Below are 24,945 nucleotides of genomic sequence, written 5' to 3' on the forward strand. Positions count from 1 at the left end.
CAGCTGAAATTGATGGTCAAAACCTGGAATAAGCTGTTGAATGTAAAGGAGGGGAAGGAGCTCGGCAAGGCTGGTACTCAGCTGCCGTGGATAACACAGGTATTTCCCTCCCTGTAAGTGGACAGGGTTTTACAGAGTAAATCAACACCAACAATGCTGTTTAACACACACTACCTCTTGCTGAGAGTCAAAGTTTTCGCATCAAGTTTTCTTTAAAGTACATAAATTAAAACTGCCCTAGAGATTTTAGCTCTGTAACCTCCATTTCCACCCTCAAAAAAAAAAAAAAAAAAACATTTTCTGACAATGATAAAAGCTGAGGTTCTTGGGAGATTTTAATCATAATTTGCACTTAAAGATGTCTTTGCCGAACGTTTCACATCTGACAGACATGGTGGTGGGTTTGGAGGTTTCCAAGGCTTTCGGGGTTTCTGATGAGCAATATCACACAGGCAGCTTGGAGGGCCAAAGAGCTGTAATCACAGAATCACATTAACACATCCCAAAAGAAATCAGAAAAATGTGGAATAATGTAGGTGCCCTGGCCCAACAGGGCCAGCCTAGAAGAGGCTCCTCAGACCCAGTGTTGTCACCCAGTGGACATCATGGCACTCCCTCACCTCTCCAATCTCCAGACAGTGTCTGACCACCCTCACAGTGAAAAATATTCTCCAAATTAGATCTGGTTGGAAAATCACTTTCTAGGAGCCCAGAAAATCATAGAATGGTTTTGGTTGGAAAGGACATTTGAAGGTCATCTCACCCAACCCTCCTGCACCGAGCTGGGACAAATGCTGCTACTCTGCAGAACATTCCAGCAGCCGAACTCTCAGGTCTCATGGTAGTTTGGGCCAGGTCTCACGACTGTTCATACTTCTTCCCACTGCCTCAGTCCCTGAAATCCCAGCCCAGGGCCAAAATGGGTGATCCTGGTGCTTACCTCAGCCCCCTCGGTACCGCTCAGTTACCGACCAGTTTCCATCGCGGCGTCCATCGCGCGTCCTTCCCAAAGGGCAGCCACTGTGCAGAGATGGGGGAGGACCAGTCCAGCTGCTTCAGGAAGATGCTGTAGCTGTCTGCATACTCAGAAACCCAGCGGCTCCTGCAGAGAACGTGGGGAAGGGCATTAGGAGAGGGACTCCACCCTGTGCTTCGTGCACCGGGACAAGGGACCTGCCTCCCCTTCTGCGGTGCTCAACCAGCCAGCCAGGAACCTGTGAGGAGCAATCACAAACAGCTCAGTGGGGTGATGATGCCACTGAGGCAGGACGGTATGAAATTACTCCAGATCAGAAGGCAAGAGAGAACTCTTATTTATTTCAAGTACATCTCTCTTTTATAGAGACTATAGTGCAGACCAATTCTATTGGTCCTGAAATAAAAACATCTCAACCCATTGGTGTGCAATGAATGACACACAGTGGCAGAACTTATCTATAAACAATGTGAACAAGAGAGATAAAGAATTATTTACATTCTTTTCCAACAGTTTCCCAGGCTTCTGCCTGGTTAGAAACCTTCGTTTTTCTCCCTGACTGAACTGAGAATACCCACAGGATGGGGAGAGGGGGAACAGCCCATGTCCACCAGGAATGGGGCAGATGCTGTGGCATACACAGCTGCCATCGGGGCCATCTCCCACCTGGACCAACCATTACACAGGCACAGTCTCCACCCCACATATAAGTCCAGGATCACAGATTAAAATCTGCAATGCAGAGCTGAAATACATCTGTGTGTTCAGGGAAGGTCGGGGGCATGAGGCAGCAGGGAGGAATTGCCTTTCCGGTGAGAAATGAGAGCTCAGGAGCAGTTTATGCCTGTTTGGTTCACAGTGTGCAGATGAGTCACGTTGCAAACAGCTCCTGCCCTGTTTGATTTGAGAGAGCCCTTTCCCAGGGGAAGCCTGGGCATGGAAATGATGAGACATGCCTCCTGCCCCAGCCCCATGGGGATCTTCTTTCTGCAGGGATGAGGCTGTCCCAGGAGTTGTCCCCACACTCCTATAAGCCCCACTGCAAAACTTTTCAATTAAAGGCTGATAAGTCTTTAGGAGTGGATTTGTCCTCGAGGGAATTTCCTTGGGCTCGTTGCATAACATGGACAAGGAGAAATATGCCTGAGAAACACCTTCCAATTCCAAGAAGCTCCAAAACCTCTCTGGCTTACTCCTAGCCTGTTCCCCACTCCCAGCAGCCACCCTCTCCTCCCCATCCCGCTGCTCCCTTACTCATTGTAGCGGTTGTCTTCAGGGAAAACGGGAGAAGGCCTTATCTCCTCTGTGTACAGCCCAGCACGGATTCCTCTCTGCGGCTCGAAATCTTGCTGGTAGATACTTTTCCACTCAAGGTCAGAGTCGTCTAGTGAAAGAGAGTCCAAATAATTTAAAGACTTTCTTTGTACCTCTGTCTCCTCTATTGCACAGTCTGAGTGTTCCCCCTTCCCCTGAGCTCCACTGGCTGTTTGTGCTTCCAGCTCTCCTGTTGGAGTTACCACGATGAAGGGATTAACCAAGGGGAAATGGAGGAATTGATTACTTGGTGTAGACAAGGTTGTTTAGATGAGATTATTCAGCCCTTATTTTCTATAGCCTGTGTGAGGGAAGCCACAAAAGGCAGACCTGGAAATGACATCTTGTGATCTTCCTGTCTGGATATTGACTTGTCACCTGGTATAAATTTTCCCATACTGTCTATTTTCTTTACCATCCTGCCACCCATCAGGGACCAAACCAAGGAAGAGATTCATGGCTCACTAATTGAGGACCATCACATCTGCTGTAATATCTTCCCCAAAAATCCCTGTGGGAGCTGGTTTGAAGAGGTACCATCCCCCATCTGACTCTCCAGAGATGTCTTATCTGTGTGTGAAGAGCTCGGTGTGTGTCCTTCTGATCAAGCAGACCTAACTGGGGATAAACATGCAGGGAGGACACACAAAGAAGAGCTGCCCATTGCAGACATATTTTCTGGGCATTTTTAAAATAACAGATTGCTACAGTGAGCAATTAGTAGAGTATTTTTGTTGTTTTCACTGAGGCTGAGGTTACAAGTGTCTCACACATGCATTAACAGCATGCCAGGCTGTTCATGCAACCCAGCAGCAGCTCCTGTCTCCTGACATTATTTCCAGGGAGACCACATCGAGCAGGGCTGTGGTCCATGGGATGGCCAGTCTGGAAATCGGGGTGAAAGAAACACCATTTACAACACCTCAACCTCTTCTAGAAGATAACTTTTTCTCTGCCCTGCTTTCTCCCCACTGATGGTTACAGCAGATCTGTCAACCCTTCCTGTGTCACTCATTTTCCCTTCACCCTCCTCAGTCTCTTCTGCAATTATATTAAAAGACATAAAACCAGGCTGAAGGCCACCAGTTATTCTCATGGGGCAGCTTCCACAGCCTCCATCCACTGACCTTGCAATAAAACAGAAGAGTTCCGGTTCTTGGTTTTGTATTTATCAGCATTGAGCAGCACTTCATTGTACAGATCCTGGGCAAACTGCTGGTAGGTGACCAAGTTAGGAGATGGCAGTTCCCTTGGCACCAATGCCTCTGAGACATGGGAGGAAGGTGAATTAGTCAGGAATCACCATCAATTGTCACCCAAATCCTACCCTTTGGATAGGGTGAGCTGGAGTCCCAGCTGGCAAAAATCACGGCAGCCCCAGTCACTTCAGCAGAGCTTTGCAATTAAGGTGCATCAGCTTTGCTGATTTGCATTAATTTTAATGGTCCATGGCTCAAGTAAGGGAAGGATTTATGATGGTGCAAAGCAAGGGGAAGGAGCCCACTGTCTCCACATTGCCCTGGAGTGCTAAAAGGAGACCCTCTGCAGCAGGTCTGTGTGTGAGTGCACTGCTGGGATACACTGGGGAGAGCAGGAAGGGAAAAGCCCACAGGAGTTTCAGCACAAGACAGCTTCAGATGGGCTTGGCAAGGTGGTCTTTGCAGCCCTCAGAGGTAAGTGGAGTCCATATGGAGACACATCTGTCTGAGCTGCTTGTCCAGACTCTCCTTCTATTGAGTGGAAGGGAAATCCCACCAGGGCTTCCTGCACCTCATTGTCAGGGTGGCATTTAAGCTACAGGAGATGGCTGTGTCTTTGCTCCCCTCCGATCACTAAAGGATCCAGACACGGCATCCCACACTCAGGGAACAGAGAGGACATCCCTGGCCATGTCTCCTGCTTGCTTATGGAGCACTGCTGAGCAATGACACCCTCTTCCCTCTCAAGCAGAAAAAAATCTTTGCTCTTTTCTTTGGGATGGCTGGGCATGTCAGAATGATGCTTGGTGACCACTCCTTTTGTTTTCCTGACTTCCACAAGTATTTTAATCCATGCAAGCAAGCTGTTAAATGGTGTGGCTGTGGGCTGGCTGCCAGCACATTTGCTGTCAGACAGGCACTCTTAGCAGAAGGATTTTTTGAACCACCCAAACCCTTCACACCCAACCAGAGCCCTTTTTCCTCCCTGTGCTTCTGCAATGTGGGGTTGACTGCCTCTCTGTCTATCCCAGCAGAGCTGTAAAAGATAAAACCCTTAGAGACCCTTGCTAGGAGTGGTTCTTCATGCACCAAGATGTTTCTAAAACCCCAGCTCCCTCCACCCATGCTTTGGGCTGGCCTGGGAGCTGCATATTCATGGTGACAGGGCTGTGTCAGGCTCAGCCCAGCACCGAGGCACCATCAGGATGCTGCCATCCATCCCCGTGGGTCCAGCCAGCACGGGCCAGGGGCTGGGGGGCTGGCAGAGGCCCTCGGGCAGCTGGCCACAGCCTGTTCAGCAGCAGTCAAGCTTCAGGGGTTACCCTCAGTTCCACATGTCAGGGCAGGAGCTGGAAGGGGCGAGCAGCAGCACAGGTCGTGCATCGGCTCCGCGAGAATCTCCAGTTTCCCTGCCCGCCCCGGGGTCAGGTCAGAGGGCTGGAACTCTGGCAGGTAGCACTTGGGAAGGTCTTCCAGAGGAGGGTACGAAGGTGTCTGCAGGAAAAAGTCCCGTTGAATGGAGAGGCAGCAGCTGGGGAGGGCAGCTGCTAAAGCATCATCAAATAGCCATGCCCAGCAAAGCCTGGGCTCGGGTGGGGTCAGCATCCCTGGGGACACAGGGGCCACAGAGCAGCTCTGTGCTCTCACTGAGCTACAGGAACCACCACAGCTTCCTCTGTCTGCCCATCTTACAGCTTGGGACCCTGCTGGGCCCTGCCTGGGCAGTGGGAGGGAGGGAGGGAGGCAGCCCTGGCAAAAGCAGTGGGAGAGGGAATAGCCCCAGGGCTCATGTCAGGGAAAGGCTAAAGAGAATCCTGGTGTGGCTGCTGCCTCCAGCCTCTCCAGCTGCACACTGCAGCTCCAGAAGGTTTTTAGGGGCTCTGAAAGAGATTCTCCTGCTGTGAGCAAATCCAGGCTGCTGGGCCAGCAAGAACCATCCTCACAGGGTTTGTCTATTGTTGTTTAGGATCTCTGTTTGTCCCTCATACTACAGGGTTCCCAGAGCAATCCCCTAATGTTTTTCCTTTGCCAGGCTGTGTCTGGGGGCTTCCCCCACTGAGGATGGCCAGAGCTTCTCCTGAGGTATCTCCAGAGGGACAAGAGCATCCAGGAGACCCTGGCAGGGATGGCTCACCAGCCAGTGCTTTCTTCCTTAACACAAGGGGTTCCCCTTCCCCCTGGGAGTAGGTTAGTGCCCAAAATTTCACAGATAAAAACATCACAGTTGTTTTACTCTCTTCAAAAAGAACAAATCTTATCAGGGCCAAGAGGGAGACCTGGGCCTCCCGAGTACCTCATCATCACACTGCCCAGTGGGACAGCTTCCTTTGGCAGGTCTTGGGAATTAATAAGGAGCCAAAGGGAGCTGCAACCCAAGAGAATCAGACACAGCTTCCTTCCTTCCTATCTCCCAAGCTACACCAGCACCTCCACAGGAAGTGTGCAGCCTTCCAAAAACAAAATTTAAATGAAATAAATATTAAAAAAAAGGGAAAAAAAAAAAAAAAAAAAAAAAAAAAAAAAAAAAAAGAAACACCGATGCACGGCTTGGGAACTGCAGGGGTTAAACCCTGCCCTGCCAGCCGGGCTCATGGAAGTGGAGCAGCCACCAAGGCTGGGGCTGCCCGGGAAACCCCAGGGAACAGCGGGAGCCCCGAGCAGCAGCGCTAATGAAGGATGGAGAGGAGAGGGACAGGGACAGGGAGAGGGATAGACACAGGGAGAGGGACAGGGACAGGGACAGGGAGCGCTCCCCAGGCTGCTGCCGGGCGGGGATGGCAGCGCTGTCCGCAGCCAGCCCCTCCGCCTCTCTGGGCAAACTCACACAATGATTTCTCTATCGTTGTCGCCCACTTTTTCCTCCCCAGCCTCAACTTTTTTCCCACTGTGCCGTGAGCGTAGGAGCCCTCAGCGCCGCAGCAGCCGGGCGTGCCCCCGCCACCCTCCGCAGTGTCCCCACCGCGCTGCCACAAGCAATTAAAGCCGGGCAGGCGGAGCGAGGCAAATCAGATTAAATAGCTCAGGGGGTCGCTCGCACTGCAAGGAGATTAGGGAAAAAATAAAAAGAAAAAGAAGCAGCTTCCCCAGAGAAGCCTTCTGAAGGCCGTGTCAGGGCAAGGAGCCATCTCCATCCCAAATTCCCCTCCGCAAGGCGCTCCCGGGATGGGGCTGCTGCCGACGCTCCCCGCCTGCCCCACGGGGAGCGGGCTCAGCCCAAGGCTCGGGCACCGGCTCCGCAAGCAGTCATTAGTGCCCTGCTTAATGAGCGTGATTAGCATCGCATCCCCAACAGCTTTACCCGAGGGTGCGAGGGGGATTTCCCGCAGGGGGGACGGGACACGAGCCGAGGGCATTTGGGGGTGGTGGGAGGTGCTGGGGGGTCGCAGCCGTGGGCACCGCGGTGGGAGACAGCCGCCAGCCCTGCCACCCCTCTGTCCCCAGCCTGTCCCCACTGAGCCGGGCAGCCTGGCTGGGCATCCCCGGCAGGACAAGAGCCCGGTACCGGTACGTGTGCCTGGATGGGTGAGCGATAATCGTCGTGCCAGCAGAAGTCCTTCCGATAGATGCTCTTGTACTTGTCCAGCGCGGCGGGCAGCTGGCAGGGAGGGAAGCAAACGCAAGTCACCACTAAGACTCGGGGGAAGCCTTCAAACGCGGGGCTACAAACCCAAAATGCTCCCTCAGAGCTCAGGAGAGGATGAGCTGCTCTTCTGAGCCACCTGGGGCCAGCCCAGCAGGGCGATTCCTTGCTCAGTTAAGCCCCAAGCAGGGTGGCTGGGAAGGTCCTGCGCTCTTTTGGCAATGGTTTCTGGGGCTCTTCTTGTCCCAGGACTTCCCTTGCAACAAGCTCCTTCCTCCTGCCTTCCCCAAACCTCTTCTGAGAGCCCAAATGGCCCCAGGCACAGCGCTAATACAGAGCTGCCGAAATACTTTGATCAGCTGCTGAGGTCCAGCGTCACTCAGGTTAGATCAGCAGATGCTTCCATCTTCCATTTCAGGAACATTTGCTGTGTGCTTATCACATATTTAAAGAGCTGGCTAATGTCAATACTCATTCTGCAAAACCATTGAAGGAACTATGGAGGAAAACTCTGTCAGGAGATATAAAGGCAGTGGCACCTGCACTAACACCAGAAATCCTTGCAGTGCAAATTTCGGGAGATGGGGTTGGATTTTAGGGAGAGAGCACTGTCTGTGTGCTCTGTGCCTCAGCATGCACTGCTGGAGCCAGGAAAGCTGCTGAGATGAGACTTCAGGCTGGCTCCAGAGCTGTTCCTATGCTGGAGCATTAAATGTGATAAGTCATCAATGCAAAGCAAGGGCTGGGGGAGGTGAGCTGATTGCAGGGGTCACTGTGATCTCCCCTGTGACACAAACACATCCACCACACAGGGGTGGCTTGGCTGGCCCAGGCAGGTGCTGCACTGCCATGTCCCTGTGATTTGGGACACTGCAGCAGCACCTTAGGGAGGGTTTTGTGTGCCTTGCCAATAGCCACCACCTTGGGCAAGGATATATTTTATATTCTCAGTCTTTTTTTTTCTAACATTTCACTCTTTTCCCCCTCTGGGCTTCCCAGACCAGTGTTTGCCTTTGGGCAGGATGCAGAATCCCACAGTCACCAGTTCCCATTATCTTCCCAGAGCAGCAGACCCAGCCAAACCCCTTACTGAAACACCCAAGGATGAGAGTCCTGTGTTTGTGCTTCACCTTCCATGGTTTTGTATCCATTATCTCCATGGTGAACCAAGAACCTGGAGCAGAAAAATCACTCCGTTAAAAGCCAGCAGACTGGGTCTTCTCCATCCCACCTCAAGGGATAAAGGAACTGGAGAGCTGAAGCTGGCTACTGGCAGGAGGAAGGGGATTCAGATGAAGCTGAAATGCTCAAATTGGCAGAGTATGACTGATTTCAGCCAGCCTCAGCAAAGTAAAATATACCCAACCAGGACGTAAGGAGATGGACACCTCAGGGGATGCAGTCTGATGGAACTCAGAAGGGATGAGATGGAGGCATCCCAGCACCAGCAACCCCAAAATCACCCAGAGGGTGAACAGGAGTGACCCCTCCTGCAGCATGGAACATCACTGATGGGATCCAACAATGCCTGTGGGGTCACTGTGTTTCCAGGGTCAAGGGAAAACTCCATTGTGACACCCCTGAACTTCAGAACCCTGGAGGCCTCAGTGGAGGAAGGGGAGCCTGAGGGGATTGGTGTTGTTTCTTGGAGGTAAAGGCACCCAACAATCATGCTGGGGAGCTGTTATCCCTTTTTCAGCTGCAGCCAGCCATGCTGGGCACAAGTGGCCAGGAGAGGGACAAAGCTTTTGTGAGCTCTTGAAACCTCCCCCCCAAATCCTGCTAAAGAGTTGAGCAAAAAGTGGGGAAACTGAGGAGAAAATGACATTACTTTGTGAGTGTGCTGAGCAGAAGGAAACAGCATCCTTACCTCCCTGCAAGGAAGGATGGGGAACACTCAGAATTAGGGTGGGCAGGGATCTCCATTTGGGCTCAGAGGGTGGCTGAGGACACCTGAACTGTCCCCTTCATGCTGCCATTCTCTTCCTCTGATCAAGCAGCAGGGGATGCTCCAATGGAGTTCTCTGTCCCATGAATAGAGAGGAACCCCACTGGACACACAGAGCAGTATTTAGCCTTTAAAAAACACCAAGCCTTGGATGCATTTCACCAAAAGGCTGATCTTGCCTAATTTTGTGTGTACACAAGGAGAACATCTGCCTGTGAACTGATCCTTCCTGACCTCCTGGCTCATTTAGGGCAATTCATGTGACCAGTCCAGGTGCATAGCAGGGGCTGAAATAAATCCAGAAATCCAGGTTTTGTGAGGTGAATCTCACCCAAGAGTCCAATTTCTGTAGATGCACATGAGCCTAATGCAGCCATTGGTTCAGAAACAAGATTCTCTGCCCCTACAGTAATGCAAATAGTAGTGACTGCTGGTGATGGGGCAGGGAGATGAGATCTCAGCTCCAGGAAGAGAGCCAGTCACAGAGCTGTGTTCACAGGCACCATTGGAATGAGCTGAATTCCACGGGTTTTTCTCTCTGCACACTGTTACACTGTGCAACTGGAGCCCAGGGATGCTCTGGCAAAGGTTGTGTGCTGCTGACAGCTCTGCACTGGTGTCAGGAAAGAGGAGAAGCCCTTTATCCTCACTGCATTTTATGCAAATTAATATTAGAATAAATAACACAACAAGGAAAGAAACTATTTCCAGAAATGTGAGACTCTCATGTTCTCCTGTGCTTATATTAAAGGGATTACACTCCATTTCCTTCTTAATACAGCTAATGCTCTATGGGAAGCCCTCAGGCCAGGGATTAAAGCACTTACAATTAATTAGGAACAAACTTCTGCCTTAAAGTCAAACACACAAATATCAGTAAGCTCTTGAGAGTGTCTTCCTTCCAGGGCAGAGAAAATGGATCCTATTTCTGATGTAAATGAAACCAAGCCTGCAATCTAGAATTACCAGAAATAATAAAAATTAAGAAGAATCACTTTTAAAATATCACTATTCTGTAATACAGCAGAGTAAAAAAAGGACTGTCCCATCATCTTGAATTCAGCATTGGAACCCCCATAATGGGGAGCAAAATCAGGTCCTACAAGCACAATATAAATGAGATACAATTTTAGGATGTAACATTGGTAACCAGCTCCAAGCCCAGGCACAGCAGTGTTTGGGATTATTTGAAGTTAGGGATGAAATCCTGGCCCTGATAAACACAAAAAAAGAAAATGCTTATTCAGTAGGATCCGAATTTAACCTAAGGTGTCTGATTCATTACTGAGATAGGAGACAATTTCCAAAACTTGGCTCCAAATCCTAATCTTTCTTGATGATAGCTTGATCCTTCCGTCTTCTCGCAGGCACAGCTCACATGAAATGAAAAGGCATTTTGCCAGAATACTTTATGCAGGAGCAGCCCACTGTTGCTCTTCAGTTTCCCATTTCTTCCTCCAAAATATCAAAAGATGGGGCTGATAGTTGCCAGCATAATCCCAATTAGAAGTGGATAGGAACCAAACTCGCAGCTCTCACTTTTCTCTGCCTCCAAGAGAATTTATTTGCCTCCTCTTTGCTAATGCAGATATGGAGAAAGCTGTGCCCTGCATGGCTGCTCTCTGTGTAGCTGCACATCCCTGAGACAGAAGATAGTGTTGAAGACCAAACAAACACCTGCAGGAGGAAATGACTCTTAAATAATTGGTTTATTTTCACAATACTCCAGGGAGACGATGGCTCAGATTCCCAGAGTCAGGAGCTTAAACCATTCACCTGAATGGCAGTGCCCCTCTTTCTCAAGGCAACGAGAACTCCAAACATCCAGGAAGGTATTCAGAGGGTGCTGGTGCTTTTGGCCCCTCCACATTGTGCTACACACATGCACAAAAGCAAAGTACAAATCAGCCAGGACCAGAAAATCAAAGGCAGACATTCATGTGTTTGAGTAGCACCTTGGAAGAATTTGCCAGTGAGCCCAAATGTGTGAAAGCTGAGCTCAAATCTTTTAAAATCACATAAGAGGAGTTTAGGTCAGAGTCAAGGATCTCAACTGTGATGTAAAACAATGAGATTTGTGTACCTGGCCTGTGCAGACCCCTCCTGGCATCCTGCTGGTCATTGCCCCTGTACCCAGAGGTACCTATGTCACTCTGGAAAGTCAATCTTGTAGTCTCAGTAAGACTGCAGTTGCATATAGGACATGATGCAGAGATAAATTTCACCTCAGTTTGGCCATAAATTACCATTTTCTCTGTCTTTTTCCACCTGTGAAACACAAGAGCTCTCTTTAGGTCTGTAGTGCCATGGTGCAAGGCACTGCTCTGGGCACTGCCAGGACCTGGGGGAGCCACCTCAGCTATTAACAATTCCATGCACAAAAACATGGCCAAGGAGGACATACCTCCCTGTCAACCCAGCCCCTGACAAGTGTTCCTTGGGCCAGGAATAAGATTCATTGCCCCCATGAGGATGTTGAAAGAGGGAAGTGATGGGTAAGCAGGACCCTCAGCCCCTGGAAGAGGCAGGGTTTAATCTGGGAATCTCCATTCAGGCTATCACCACCAGGAGACAAAGTGCAAAGAGGGAACTCTTCTTCAAGGGAGGAGTGTTGACAGCCCATTCTGTCAGCAGGAGGTCAGCCACCCATTTGGGTGTAAAAACATGAACTTTTGTGGCAATGCATCTGTCCAGCATGAGCACATTTCCCATGGAGTTATTTATTTCATCCTTCTCTCCTGCTTTCTTGATAAATTGGTGGGGCATTTATGACTTCTTGTGAGCAGAAACAAACAGCATTCTTCAGCCTAAATCTGAGGCCCCTGATGCTCTCTTCCAGACACCTAAAGCACTTAGAGGACTCAAAGCCAAACTCCTTGTTGCACAGACACTCCTCTGTGCAGAAGACAAGGACAGCTGGTGAATTCAGTCATGGTGTTCCAAATCTTTGGGCAATTCTGCTGTAACCTGCTAAAACAATCAATTGTTTGTCCCTGATAATCCCCCGAAAATCATCCATCAGCAGAGGATGGCTGAAATCTCATCACTGCCTATGGCATGTGCCCTGTGATATAAATCATGGCATATTTATGCACCTGTGTAAGGCAAATACATATGGGCATTGTCAGAGAGCCTAAATCTGCTCCCTAATGCCGTTGTTTAAACAGCCCTTTAACCACATCACTTTTCTCCTCGTTAGGTTAAGTTGCTGGAGGTGAAAAAGTCCTTCCAAAATGGTTTTCACTCACTCACTCAGTCCAAAGTAAACATGCCTCTGGGACCATTATGTGTATCAGGTGTCCGAGGCTTTGTTAAGAGTTTGCCTGTTAGGTAAATTCTGCTTCTCTTTCTCCTTGGGAGAAGCAGAATTAGAGACAGGCTCACAGGAGTGAAGCAGCTTTACAGAGAAATAGGAAAAAGAGAAAAAATGCAGAGCAGAGCATACAAGTGACCCAAGTCTGGGGAGTCTCTTGATCTAATGTAACTCTGGTCACAATATGGCATTGACTTGACTTATGCTTGTCACTTGTGATCATATCCATCTCATGTGATTTTCTCTGTGCTGGACATTTTCACCAGCAGCCAGCAGAGCCACACTATGGAGCTAAGAGCCTCTGCTAACAAGACATAAAGAGGAAATATGCATCTTTAGCACATCATGAAAATCTTTTATGATCTTTAGCAGATCATGGAAATCTTCCAGCTGTATGCCCACAGGCCTGGAGGAGCTCCTGGGCTTTCCCCGAGTGTCACCTCGCATTACAGCCACATCTGCTGCTTAAAGGCAAGTCTGGCAGGACAATGACAGCTCCAGATCTGCTCACCCAGACCCCATCCACAGCCAGCTGCAGTGAAGAGGAGCTTTTCCATTGACTGCTCCAAGGTTTGGGCTGGCTGTGCCACTGGGACATTCCCACCGCAGCCATCAGAGCTGTTTAGCTGATCTAAACTTGTCGGGGAGAATAAAGAACCCACCTGCTTCCAGTGACAGGAAAAGCAAAGTGAGATCAAACAGAAGCAGGAGGAGAGAATTTAAGCAATGCAAGAGGTGGCTGCATGTCATTTCAGAAGTCACCTTTGGTCTTTGATCTGTGCTGAGGAAGCGGGCACCTCCTGGATCAGATGGCCAGGGCAGAAGTCTGCCACCAAAACCATCCCACCTTGAAGTCTCAAGTGTTTGCTTTCCCCAGGGATCCTCCTTCTGCTTCCGTGTAAATCATCTGCCCTAAGATTTCCTTTAGAAAAGCCAAATAATACAGCAGGGAGCAGGACTTGTGTCCTCCCCTAACACAAGGATCATTCACTGTGATGAAGCTCAGCCTTCTCTTTTAACTCTGAATTGCACAGGAATGTTCCCTAGAGATCAGGGATTTAATATAAAAGCTGCTGTGCAAATAAAAAAGCCCTGTCCCTGAAAAGCTTACAGTCTAAACACGTGAGACACATCAAAACTTTGACTGGAAGGATTTTAAAGACGAAGCACTTTGAGACAAAATCTCAAGAGATTTTGAAGAGAAAATCTGTGGCAGAACTGTGGATAAATCCCACTTTGCTGAATCCTCACTTCTGCTCTTAACAGCTCCTTGGAGCACTGCCTGGATTTGCTAACAAAGCATTTGTTTTAGCAGCACGCTTTGGGGAAAAAAAAAACCTGTGCCATTTTCATGTGGCAAGAACATGCAGCATCTTTCTGAAGGCCAAGATTCATATCAGGTGCGAATGCAGATATTCACCAATCCTGGGCATGCAACAAAAGAAACCCTCTGCATTTAGTTTGTTGATGCCTTCAGTGAGTATTAACAAGTGGAAAAGTCACGGGGAAGAGAGAGGCTGGTCTCAGGTTACCCCATAAATTGGTTAAGGCTGCAGAGGGGATTACAGTCCCAGAGCCACCCTAAGCATGGAGATGTCATTACGGCAAAATCAAAGGTAACCATGGGGCTTGGCAGGGAACTGTCAACAGCCACGGGAAAGAGCCAGCCTGGGAAGGAGCTCCACGTCAGGATGAAATTCAGTCACCTTTATTTTCATTTCAGGTGAGGGGTCAAGCAGAAAAGCTATCCCCAGCGGCCTTTATTTACAGTTTTCAGGGGAGCGGCTGATGGAGCATTTAGAAGAAGAAGGATGAACCTGCTCTCCCTCACTCAGGGAGACCAGCCTGATGACAGACAGGGGATGCTGTAATGGCCCAGGAGCTGGGAAGGAGCCTTTTATGAATGAAATGCCCGTGCTGCTAATGAAGTTGGTCACAAAACTCCCAGTGACTCAAATGGGGATGGGACTTCATCTGTAATATTTGCAGGGAGCCCAAGGAAATTTCTGTCCCACCAGGAGCTCACTCCCAACATTGATAACAACACAGAGCCCCAGAAATAGATTTCAAGGCATTTTTTCAACGTTTTTCTTTTACATTTTTATCTCCATCATCCCTAGGCAGCCAACCTGAATTGCTAGAAAACCACTGTGTTATTTTTTTTTTCTCCTTCTAGACAGGTTTAAAATTTGCTATAAAATCCTTGCAAGGTTTTTGTATTTGTCTGGATCTCTTGCTGTTGAATGAATAGAGAAGCTAGAAATGGTTTTGTGTTGTCAAGTCAGAGTAGCTACATCCATGCTGGAAAAAATAGCAGGGACTGTTCTGAGCTCACATCCACACAGCCCAGCCAGCACTCCCAGTAACAGACTGGTCCCATGGAAACTGCCCACTGGAGAAGTTTATAGCCACTGAGCCATGCCTGGGGATGGGAGAGTTCTGTAAATCCCAAAACAAAATGCCTGGTTCCTACTTATAACTGGACAGCAGGGACTGCTGCAGGTCTCTGCCTGAGCCCATGGCATGGTCCTGCTCAATGCAGCAGGGAAATCCAGCCACTGGGTCTGTTCTGGGCATCCAGAGCTCTCCTGTGCTGCTCTCAGGGAAATGGAAGATCACTTGCAAGGGAGTTCTAAGTCCCCACAGCTTCCAGCTGATCAGCATGGGGAGGAGGGGGTGATGGCATCACACAAACACCCCACAAGGCACAGCTCCAGCTCCTCCATGGACTGTGGGCTGCAGCCAGGCCTCCTGCCATTCCCAGAAATCCCCACCCAGACAACGAAACAGACAACAAAGGGCAAAATTCCTCCTTTTCCACTCAGGCACTGGAAACCTTCCTTCACCCTCCCTCCTCTTTAAAGACCTAAACCCAGCCAGCAGCCAGTTTTGCAAGGGTTAACCAGCATGAAATGAATGTGGAGAGACAGTCCAGGACTGTAATCACTTATTATTTTCAGGTAATATGCTTTATCTCCAACTAATCTCCTCATCTGGAGAAACACTGACTGCAGACAAGAGTCACTGAGGTTATCTCTGATGATGGGGCTCCACGGGCTGCTGGCTGCCATGGACCGAGGAGAGGCCAAGGAGAGGACTTCAATTATGGCCTGAACTATGCTCTGGTAGCTGAAAGGCCATTGTTTAATCTACTAGAAATCATCTATTTTAGCAGATAAAGGGATTACTTGGGTTTTCTTTCCCCCAAGAACAGCATGTTATTCCAACTACTAATGGAACATTTGGTATTTAATTAAAGAAAAAGCACGGGGAGAAGCAGCACAGGCATCAACATCACTTCTGGGGAAATTCAAATTGATTGTCACCCTTTGATGCTGCTCAATCACCTCTATCTCACTCACCCTTCCTACAACCCAGATTAAATCATCTGGTTCTCTCCATCCTGAACATTTTTTTTTTTCCCTAAGGGAGCCCATGCAAAACTTTGGGACGATGTGATGTGAATTCACCACTCTGCAGGAATCTCCTGACTTGTAAAGAGCCAGATTACACTCTCCTTGTCAAGAGGACACTGTGGAAATTTGATTTTGCCTCTTCCACACACTTGGTGCTGGTTGCTGCCTGTCAGGGCTGTGTCTGCCTGGCCCATTAGAGTGACCTGGGGACACAGTTTGGAACTCAAAGTCACTTCACTGCTCATGGATGAACTGGAACTGCTGCGTGCAAAAATCTGATCTTTGTCCCTTCCCCCCCTCTCCAGTTCCCCTGTCTTTGCCATCTCCATTTTCAGAGATGTTTGCTCTTTATTTTTTGTCCCACAGACTAATAAAGGGCAGTTACAAGTCATTCCCAAGTGCTCAGCAAGTACAGGTTCCTTTTTTTTATGTCCTCCACCCCTTCCATCCACAGGCTGTGGGCCCAAAGGGTCTGTGGGGGAATGTTAAGAGGCAGGTGCAAATGCAGGGCATAAGGGTATATTTCTCACCTCTGTTGAGAAAATTGTAAACTAACATCAAAAAATCCAAATTAAAAGCAATGAACTCATTTCTTTTAACATCTGAATCTTAATCCTCTTCCCTTTACCAGAATAAAGAACAGGGTACGTTCAAGGAAATTATCCCTCCATGCAGCAATCAGAGCTTCCTCACAGAGAGGACTTTTTGCACATCCTCCTGCTGACTGCCCCTGTCCTGGCACACTCCTAAAATTGGTAATAATTCATTGTAAACATTATCTGTTTCTCTTCTTCACCTTCCTGACCGTTCATTCAAAGCACACAAAGCAAGGACAGGGACCAACTGAGTAGCCTGATTTTTTTCCTTCCATAATTTTTCTGTGTCTTTTCATGGCTGTTTCAGTTGATCTACGCCCACATGTGCCAGCTACATCCTCCTCCAGATCTCTGGGAGGGATCTGCTGCTGGCCTGTGTGGCAGAATGTCCCACACAAGCAGGGCTGTCCCTCTTGTCCCCCCGGCTGTTGCCTGTCTGTGCTGCTCTCATCCTTCCTCCCTTTCCTCCTTTCCTGGCCTTTGCCTGGCACATGCCAACGTTGGATCTGCCTCACCCATCACAGGAACACAGCAACCTGGCTCTGCACGTCTGAGGAACCAGCACCACCACTGGAGATGTGATGATCTTCAGCTTTTTTGATCTTCTGCCTTTGCCCAAAGTCTTTGGTGACTGTAACTCCATCCTTCTCTTTCTACAGGCAGCTCCAGAAGTTACTGTGAATTATCAAGTCACCCTGTCTGCTACCAGCCATGGTTTTGAACCAGTTGTTCAGCTTGTTCTTGACCAGCACTGCTGACCTCACCTCTTCATAATGTTCTTCAGCAGCTTCTTACACATATCATGTAGCCCTAGGACACTCCACACACCTATTGCAACACACCGGGTCAAATGACTTTTTGGAATTGTGCAACTGAAGAGATGAAGTGCTCCTTGATATCTCTGAGCTTGCCAGGCATCAGCCTCTTGCACTGGTTTTGCTGCACTGTCCCTCTTGCTTTGTGGAATGATTCCACCTTCTGACTCCTCCAGCAAGGAGCACAGTGAGGAATTTCCTTGGGTGTCAGAAAACACACAGTGTTTGGAAGGTCCCTTGTGGAAACTCACCTGCTAGGAACCCTTTTCCTCGTTTAAGGGATCTTTTCTCTCCTGGTAACATGCAGGTGCCTGGCTGGGCCAGTGGCCCATGCCACAGCCAAATCAATCCATTCTCAGCCCCTCAGAATCCTTCAGTCTCCTGACCTTTAATAGAATTACAGAATGGTTTGGGTTGGAAGAAACCTTAAAGATCATCCAATTTCAACACCCCTAGCATGGGCAAGGACATTTTCTACTAGACCTGATTGTTCTCAGTCCTGTCCAACCTGGACTTGAACACTTCCAGGGATGAAGAAGGTTCTCCAGTCAACCTGTGCCAGAGCCTCACCACCCTCACAAAGGATTTCTTCCTAATATCCAACCCAAACCTGCCTTCTGTCAGCTGAAAGCCATTCCCCCTTGTCCTGTCATGACATGCCCTTGTAAAAAGTCCCTCTCCAGCTTTCCTGTAGGCTCCTTTCAGGTACTGAAAGGCTGCAATTAGGTCACCTCAGAGCCTTCTTTTCTCCAGGCTAAACAATTCCAATTCTCTCAGTCATCTTTGCACCTCTGCTAGCAAGATCTTCTTGTCAGCCTGCTTCTGAAGCATTATAATCTCCCAAACACTGAGAGTCTCTAAATCTGGGATGGGTCATCTTTAAAAACCCTGGTAATATTTCCCCCATCTCTTCAGCCTGTCCTTCTCTCAAAGGAGGAAGATCTCTTCAACATTAATGCAGAAGACCCCAAGAGAAACCCAGATTCTGCTCTTCCTCTCCTTGCTAATTTTGGTCTTCCTAAATGCCAATCAGAGTTTTTCAGCTCTGTTGACTGTTTGGGTTTTGCACTTGCACTTCTTTTAGCTTATGTAGAGTCTCATGAGAGCCTCCAGGCCCTTGCCATACCAGTCATGGTTAGTATTGCCTTAGCTGGTTTTTGGCATGTGCCAGTCAGTGACAAATGTCAGGAACTGGGCACGTGAGTGGTTCACTCCTAAGGTCAGGCTTAGGCACGCCTTGACTGGCAGCAAAACCACCTTTTTCAAAGAAATCAAGGCAGCTCTTCCTCAGCATCAGTCGTAGGAGCCCATGGAGCTGTGAGCATCAGGGAGCCTGGTCCACAGCCCTGAACAGAAAGGCTGATTTCTGTAAGGTGACAAAGCTTGAGTTTACCAGATTTTGGGGTTTTTTTTTGTGTGATTCCTGCTGATGCCTCTCTGGTGTTTTGCATTGCTGCTTTAAAACAAGGTTTCTCCATGTGGTGTCACTCCCTTTTCTGCACACCTGATTTTCAAAGGCACACAGGATTATGCTGGAACATCTTTAACTGGCTCGTTAGCAGTGAGATTTTACCCAAGCTGATCTCAGACTCCTATTTCTGCAGGCTAAAGCTTCTATTAGCAGCAATCCTTCTGCTGGACATTTCCCCTCATCAGACACCTACCAAGTTGGAGACTCCAGATAGCCAAAACGAGTGAACAGACTTCAAAAGGTTTCTTTACAGTAGCATTTACAGTGTCACTGTGGTCAGCTACCTCTGTGTGACCAGCTGAATTGAGCCCCTTCTCTCTGTCCTGCTTCAGTTCTTGCCCCGATTCCTGCTCTGACTTTAACCTCAAGCTCCAGGTCTTACTGAGATATTTACAGACTACAAACCAGTCACCCCTAATATTCCCTACCTGTAAGTAATTAAAGAGAGTTCCCTGAGAAGCTTCAAGGCACAGCTGCACATTGTGGGGTGGTATCTGCTCACAAGCATGGTCCCAGTGTTAGTTTAAATCCCACAGCATATTTGTATTGTATTTAACTGGATAATAAACAACATTATCCCTCTTATTTTACTTTGCTACTCATGATTTTATAGGTGACATGACAATTTCATACAGCATCAATATGGAGTTACTATAATTTCTTATTCTTGTGCCTCATTCACCCCAAAAGCACAAGGAACAGCTGATTGTTCTCAAGAACCACTAAAACATTTTTAAATATAAAAAATTATTAATTTTTGATACAGACTCCATCACCTCTTCAATATCATCTTTTTTTTCCTAAATGTATCTTTTTGCTTTTCCATATCAAAAGACACCCTGCCCATTTGCCCCCATTCCAAGGCAGTGGTAGATTTGTGTCAGTGAGCTGTTCTCTTCCTTATTTTACATTCCATGCCCTCAATTTTATAGTCCTTCACAACTGGTAGATGATGATCCTTTATTTTCCCCCTAAATTGATGACAGAAACAGAATAATGAACAAATTCCCACCAAATTTCCCTGAGCAGAGACTCAGGGATTCATTTTTCACAGGGAAATTCTGAGATCTTGGTTTAACCAGCTGGATCCACTTGATTTGCACCATGGTGATTTTATTCCAGTTTGTAAAACCCACCTCCAGGACAGAACTAATCAAACACTTTCAGAAATCACTTACATCAAGAGTTGCTCCCACTTGCTGGAGAACAACAACAAATTAATTTGACAAGGTCTATTTTCTATCTACACACACTCGTTGGCATCAGTTTCATTTCCTTCTTTTAAGAAGGAAATTAATCATTAATTAAGAGATGCACCCATACATTTCTTGCCTTTAACAGTGAAGGGCTGAAAGTCTGAGCATCACTAAATCATTAGCCCAAAGCTTTTAAATAATGAGCCAATATCAGCTTTCTAAGTGCTCTAAAACCCTGCCAGTGTCCCAAAATGAAAAGCCAGCATCAACAGCCCCCACAATATATTCCTGGTTCAGAGAGTTCTGAAACCCTTGGCTGTGAATTACTGGGACTGTCCGATCATAAAATATCTCATTTATGTGGCTGCTATTTAACATAATCCCTAGTTATTAATGGAGCCCAAAATGCTCTTACATCAGCGCCTGAAACTAACACACTATCTGATTTTTTCTGCCCCAGACAAACGTGGAAAAGAAATACTAATTTACTACTCCTCCATTTTCCTGGTGGTGGTGATGGCAGCCACTGCCTTTATCTGCTAATAGTTTCGATTATTTTTACCTTAGCTGACCATAAATTTATGTTTTTCTGTTTCTATTACTCATTCCAGAGTGGAGGTGGCTTATTCAGATGAATTAGGAGCAAAAGATTTTGGCCTTTACCTTACCCTATAGGAGAGATCACTACACAATAACCAGCCCAGAGCGCCAAGCTCTATTTCAAATATCCCATTACACACACCAAAAAAAAAAAAAAAAAAAACATTTAAAAAGCACAGAGATGCTTTATTTCAGCCCAGGTCAATTTCTTGCTCTAGGCAGGAGGGAAGAAGCCCCTTGCTTAACATTCCTCCCAGAAAAGATACAACCCAATAGCACCGAGTCAGGCACGCATCATTGCCAAGTCGACTTTTTTACTGTTGCAAAAATAAAATGAGGAAGTATTAAATTCATGTGATCAGACTGAGGATTTTAAAATACTTTTTATGAATCTTAAGCCCGAGGAGAGTCTGGAGGAAAGCAGGGTGCTGAGAACTTCTGCAAACGTGTTTCCAAACTCCGTGAGCGTGTGCTTGACCCAGCCCCAAACAGGTGATTTCCTTCTGCCTCCCCACCAGGTTCCTTTTCCCCCCAAAACACAAAAGTCAGGCTTCTTTCCCACTTTTGGCAAAATCACTTCTGGTGCACAGAGTTACTGAAGCCTGGCCACATCCCTCAGTCCCTCAAAACTCTGAAATTCCCACTTGCAACTGTCTCGCTCCGGAGGTGTCTATTTAATCCCACTTTTATTGGGAGCACAGCTCCGGGTAGTTTACAGGGGTCACAAACAATGAGGCTTTTATCAAAACTTCAGCTAATCAGTCGCTAACAAGCTCTCAGGAAGGGGCTAGGCAGGCCCAGGCTAAAACTAACCTGAGGGGATAAGAAAAAGGGGGAAAGAAAAGGATTGGGAAGAGGGTGTCCTTCTCAAACCGGATTAGTGCCCCAGTCAGCCACAGAAACACTTGTGAGAGCACAGCAGCCAGAAAAACCAGCGAGAAGAGGACACAGAGCAGGCACTGCTCCTTTCTACCAGGATTTGCTCCCAGCAGCTCAAAGTGCTGCAGCATCTACAGCTTGTGATGAGCTATGATTTATTCCTTGCTTTGTGGCTCTATGGCACTGAGAAAATATTAATATAAATAATCCAGAATGTAAACCCTCAGTTTTCAGCCTGCAGAGTTCAACAGAGACTGTGAACTCAAAACCAAACCAGGCCTGCTGTTGGTAGACTGAACATGGAGGGATCCCCAGGAAACATGGTAGAGTCTGAAAAATCAAGAAAAGGTTTGAAAATCTCTCCCCTTATCATAAGGAGAGCTGGCAAAATCAGATTGCCAGAACTTCAGTCCAGTGCATGACTAGATACAGAGAGGGAGGAATGTACATCATTCTCCTTAGGTAAGGGATAAAAATTAATTTAACCTGTGTACACGTACACAGAATACCCCTCCCAAATTCACAGCAGTGAAACATCTATTGCACACCATCAGATATTCTCTGTTAGCCATTTGCAGGAAAAGTCAGGGGTTGAGTGAAAAAAAAACAGATGTTGTTATAGCATATTAATAGGGAGGAATAGGGAGAAAAATGCTTGGCTCTAAGGAAGGGAAGGATACTAGATCTTTAATTTAATTTGAGCTACTCTTAGTCAATTCCTCATTCTTCTTGAGGGTAGAGACACTGGAGTACTTCAAGAGAAAAGATAATTTTTCCATCTTGCCTCTGAGGATGAAGAACTCATTCCCAATTTCACTGATTGCTCTGGAGAAAGATAGAAAAGAATTTTTACTGAGCAGATTTTATGTGGACCTCGGAGTCACCACCTTGCTCCTCACCAGCCATGGGGGAAAAGCGAGACTCAGATTGCAAATACAGCCAAAACAAAACCTGCAGAGATCTGGAGCCATTGAAGGGATCCTGGTTTCTCTATCCTCCTGGTAAAGGCAGGAGAAGCCAATATGGGTTATTATGTTCTGTTCCCCCAACACACACCCTGTGCCCAGAGCTCAGCATCCTTGGGAAGCAGAGAGAGGCCCAGGTGGGTGCAAGTATCTGTTCCCACTGCTGGGCTGGGCGCTCAGCTCTGAAGCATTTTCAGGTTTCTGTGTTCAGCTGCACACACAGCTGAGATCCACAGCAGGAAAGTGGAGCCTGTACCTACACGTTCAGAGGAGCAGAGCCCCGGAGGCACAGCCAGTGTCTTCCTGCAGGGGGAAAAGTGTGTGCTGCGTGCACGACAAGGACAGGCACAGCACCTGCGCCAACGGTGGGGACAGCACCAGGCAAAGATGGGGAGGATCTTGCTCTCCTGCAGCACTTGGGAAGCTTTGAAACACTTTCCAAGGCAGCTGGCTGGAGAGGTTTGCACTCAACCCCAGCTGGCTGGGGATACAGCTCAGCCCAGCTCGAGGTGCCACAGGCTCCTCTACCTCACTGCCCACTCACAGAGCCAACAAAGCTGCTGAAACCCAGCCCCAGATCTGCTCCCAGTGATGGACAGTAGCCTCAGACTCCTACCTCGAAAGTGATTTCAATTTTGTGTTTCGTCATCTCTTGCCAGATCCCCAGTGCATTTCTGTAAGGCAAACGTCTCCCCGAGCTCTCCAGAAAAAAAAACAGAATTTAGAGAGCAGAGAGGCAGAGTGCTGGATCTTTTCATGCTCTCCTCATGCCTTGGCAGAAGGGAGCAGCAACAGGTCTGTACTGAGAGCTGATGATGTTTCGAGGCAACACTGCACACCACTTGCAGGATAAATACATTAAGAAAATTAAATGTTTTTACAGCCATCACAGCATCAAAGCTTTATTCTCTCCACTCTTTAAATTAAGTGTTGGTTTGCATATCCATGCCATCCCAACTGTGTAATAACCTCTCTAAAGCTATTTTTGTTTCACATTCCTTACTATTTGGTAAAGCAAGCTGGAGTTTTCTGAGGACATGCATTTTTATTAGAGCTAATTCAGCATTATTTTCGCACTCGTTTCCTTTGTTGAAGGCAGAGAAATCAGCAAAGGGAAGCTCGAAGGCAGCACCCCATGCCTGTGAGGGAAACTGCATTCCCAGCCTCGCCATAGCCGGGCTGTTCCTCTAGATGGCTCTTGCCTTTGCCCAAAAACATCAAATCCCTGGAGCAAAACCCTCAATTTCGAGCGATACGGCGAAATTGACTCTTGACTGGCTGCTCCTCTCCCTCCTGCAACGATCGCGGGGGTTTTGGCCAAACGGATAAACACAGATTTGTTGTCATTTTAGAGAATAATATTTTCGGCTTAGCTCTTCAGACTCGGAGGGAAATTGCTTTTAAAAAGTCTACCTGTTTCTTGTCCTTTAAATGTCCTTTCTAGCTGTGATTTCCACGTAAACTGCTTGGTTTGGATGCCTGTTGTCCAGCCAGACTTCAAACCGGCATTTTCCAGCGCGACCCTGCTCTAAAAAAGATGAGGAGCTGTTATAAATCTTAAAGAGAAGGAAGCTGAGAAGGGAAAAGGCACCTTATGAAACGTAGTGTAAACTTTTCTCCTGCTGTTCTGGGTATATAAATACACACGGGAAGCTCTTTTCCCAAGGGATACAAAATAAAATCAGCAAAAGCATCAGTGACGGCAACAAAATAACAACAGAAAAAGAAAAACACACGCGCACACACACAAAAAAGAAAAGGAAAAAAAAAAAAAAAAGCCCCCGAACACCTCTCTTTATGATTAAAGGAAAAAACCCCAAATCCTAATTCTTTAACCCAGACATTTTTCAGTTATTTTCTGTCTCAAAAAACCCCATTTGTTCACTGTTTTAAAACGAAATACACAGTTGAAAATCCTTCGGCTATTATATTCCTGCTCAAATCACGCAGGGGACGAAAATTTGAGATTGGAGTCAGCTCGGGAAAGCTTCACTGGTTTACACGTGCTTTTATAACTATTTTATGGAACACATAAAACGCAGAAATTTTTCCCAAACGCTGCTCTCTGCCCCAAATCCTGTTGTCAGACCAAGACACCCGGCACTTGCAGACAGCGCTTCGTGTTCACACCAGGAAAGGGCTTTTTTTTTTTTTTTCTTTTTTTTGCATTTTTACCAACAGAAAACTGAATAACAACTCCATTTAAGAACGGGGAATGAAATGTACATCTCATCTACCTGGTGTTTAGACAAAGCCTCTAAATCGTCCCGCACCATCGACCGTATTTTTGTTGTCACACGTGTGCTTTGCCCCCCGGACCAGAAGATTTGCCGGAGCTGGCCCCTGTAGATGCCGGGTGTCGGGATTGTTATGAGCACCGAGAGCTTTTTCTCTGCAAAAGGATGCGCTTTCCGTTCAGGCTGCCCCGGAGCACTAAGGCAAAAATCACTTTTATTCACTAAATCTCGCCCCGCGCCCTCCAGCCCGTTCCGCCCGCGGTACGAGCGAAGAAGCCGGTGGGGTTTGTTTGTTTGTTTGTTTAATTTCGGGAAATTTCTCATCCAAAGTTAGTGAACGGCGATCTCAGCCCCGGCTGTTGGGAGACGGGCGGCAAAACTACACTTCAAGAACAGAGTTGAAGCGAATTCCTCCCTCGGCGTTCCCGTCGGGGGAACCG

The 24,945-nt window shown here is 47.6% G+C and overlaps 1 protein-coding gene across 1 annotated transcript; it reads right to left on the reverse strand.

Moving 5' to 3' along the window:
• Positions 1-317: 317 nt before the first annotated feature.
• On the reverse strand, positions 318-18,987 carry LOC116183541 (uncharacterized). The gene is made up of 7 exons (XM_085577485.1): positions 8,200-18,987; positions 6,992-7,084; positions 4,812-4,983; positions 3,418-3,555; positions 2,231-2,360; positions 941-1,102; positions 318-473 (listed from the first exon to the last, which is right to left on the reverse strand). Exons 1-6 carry the CDS (start codon positions 8,227-8,229, stop codon positions 961-963), a joined length of 705 nt encoding a protein of 234 aa, XP_085433611.1. The 5' UTR covers positions 8,230-18,987; the 3' UTR covers positions 318-473; positions 941-960.
• Between the last annotated feature and the right edge of the window lie 5,958 nt (positions 18,988-24,945).

This window comes from Lonchura striata, chromosome 4 (genome assembly GCF_050655825.1).
Source record: "Lonchura striata isolate lonStrDom1 chromosome 4, ASM5065582v1, whole genome shotgun sequence".
NCBI classification, from domain to species: domain Eukaryota; kingdom Metazoa; phylum Chordata; class Aves; order Passeriformes; family Estrildidae; genus Lonchura; species Lonchura striata.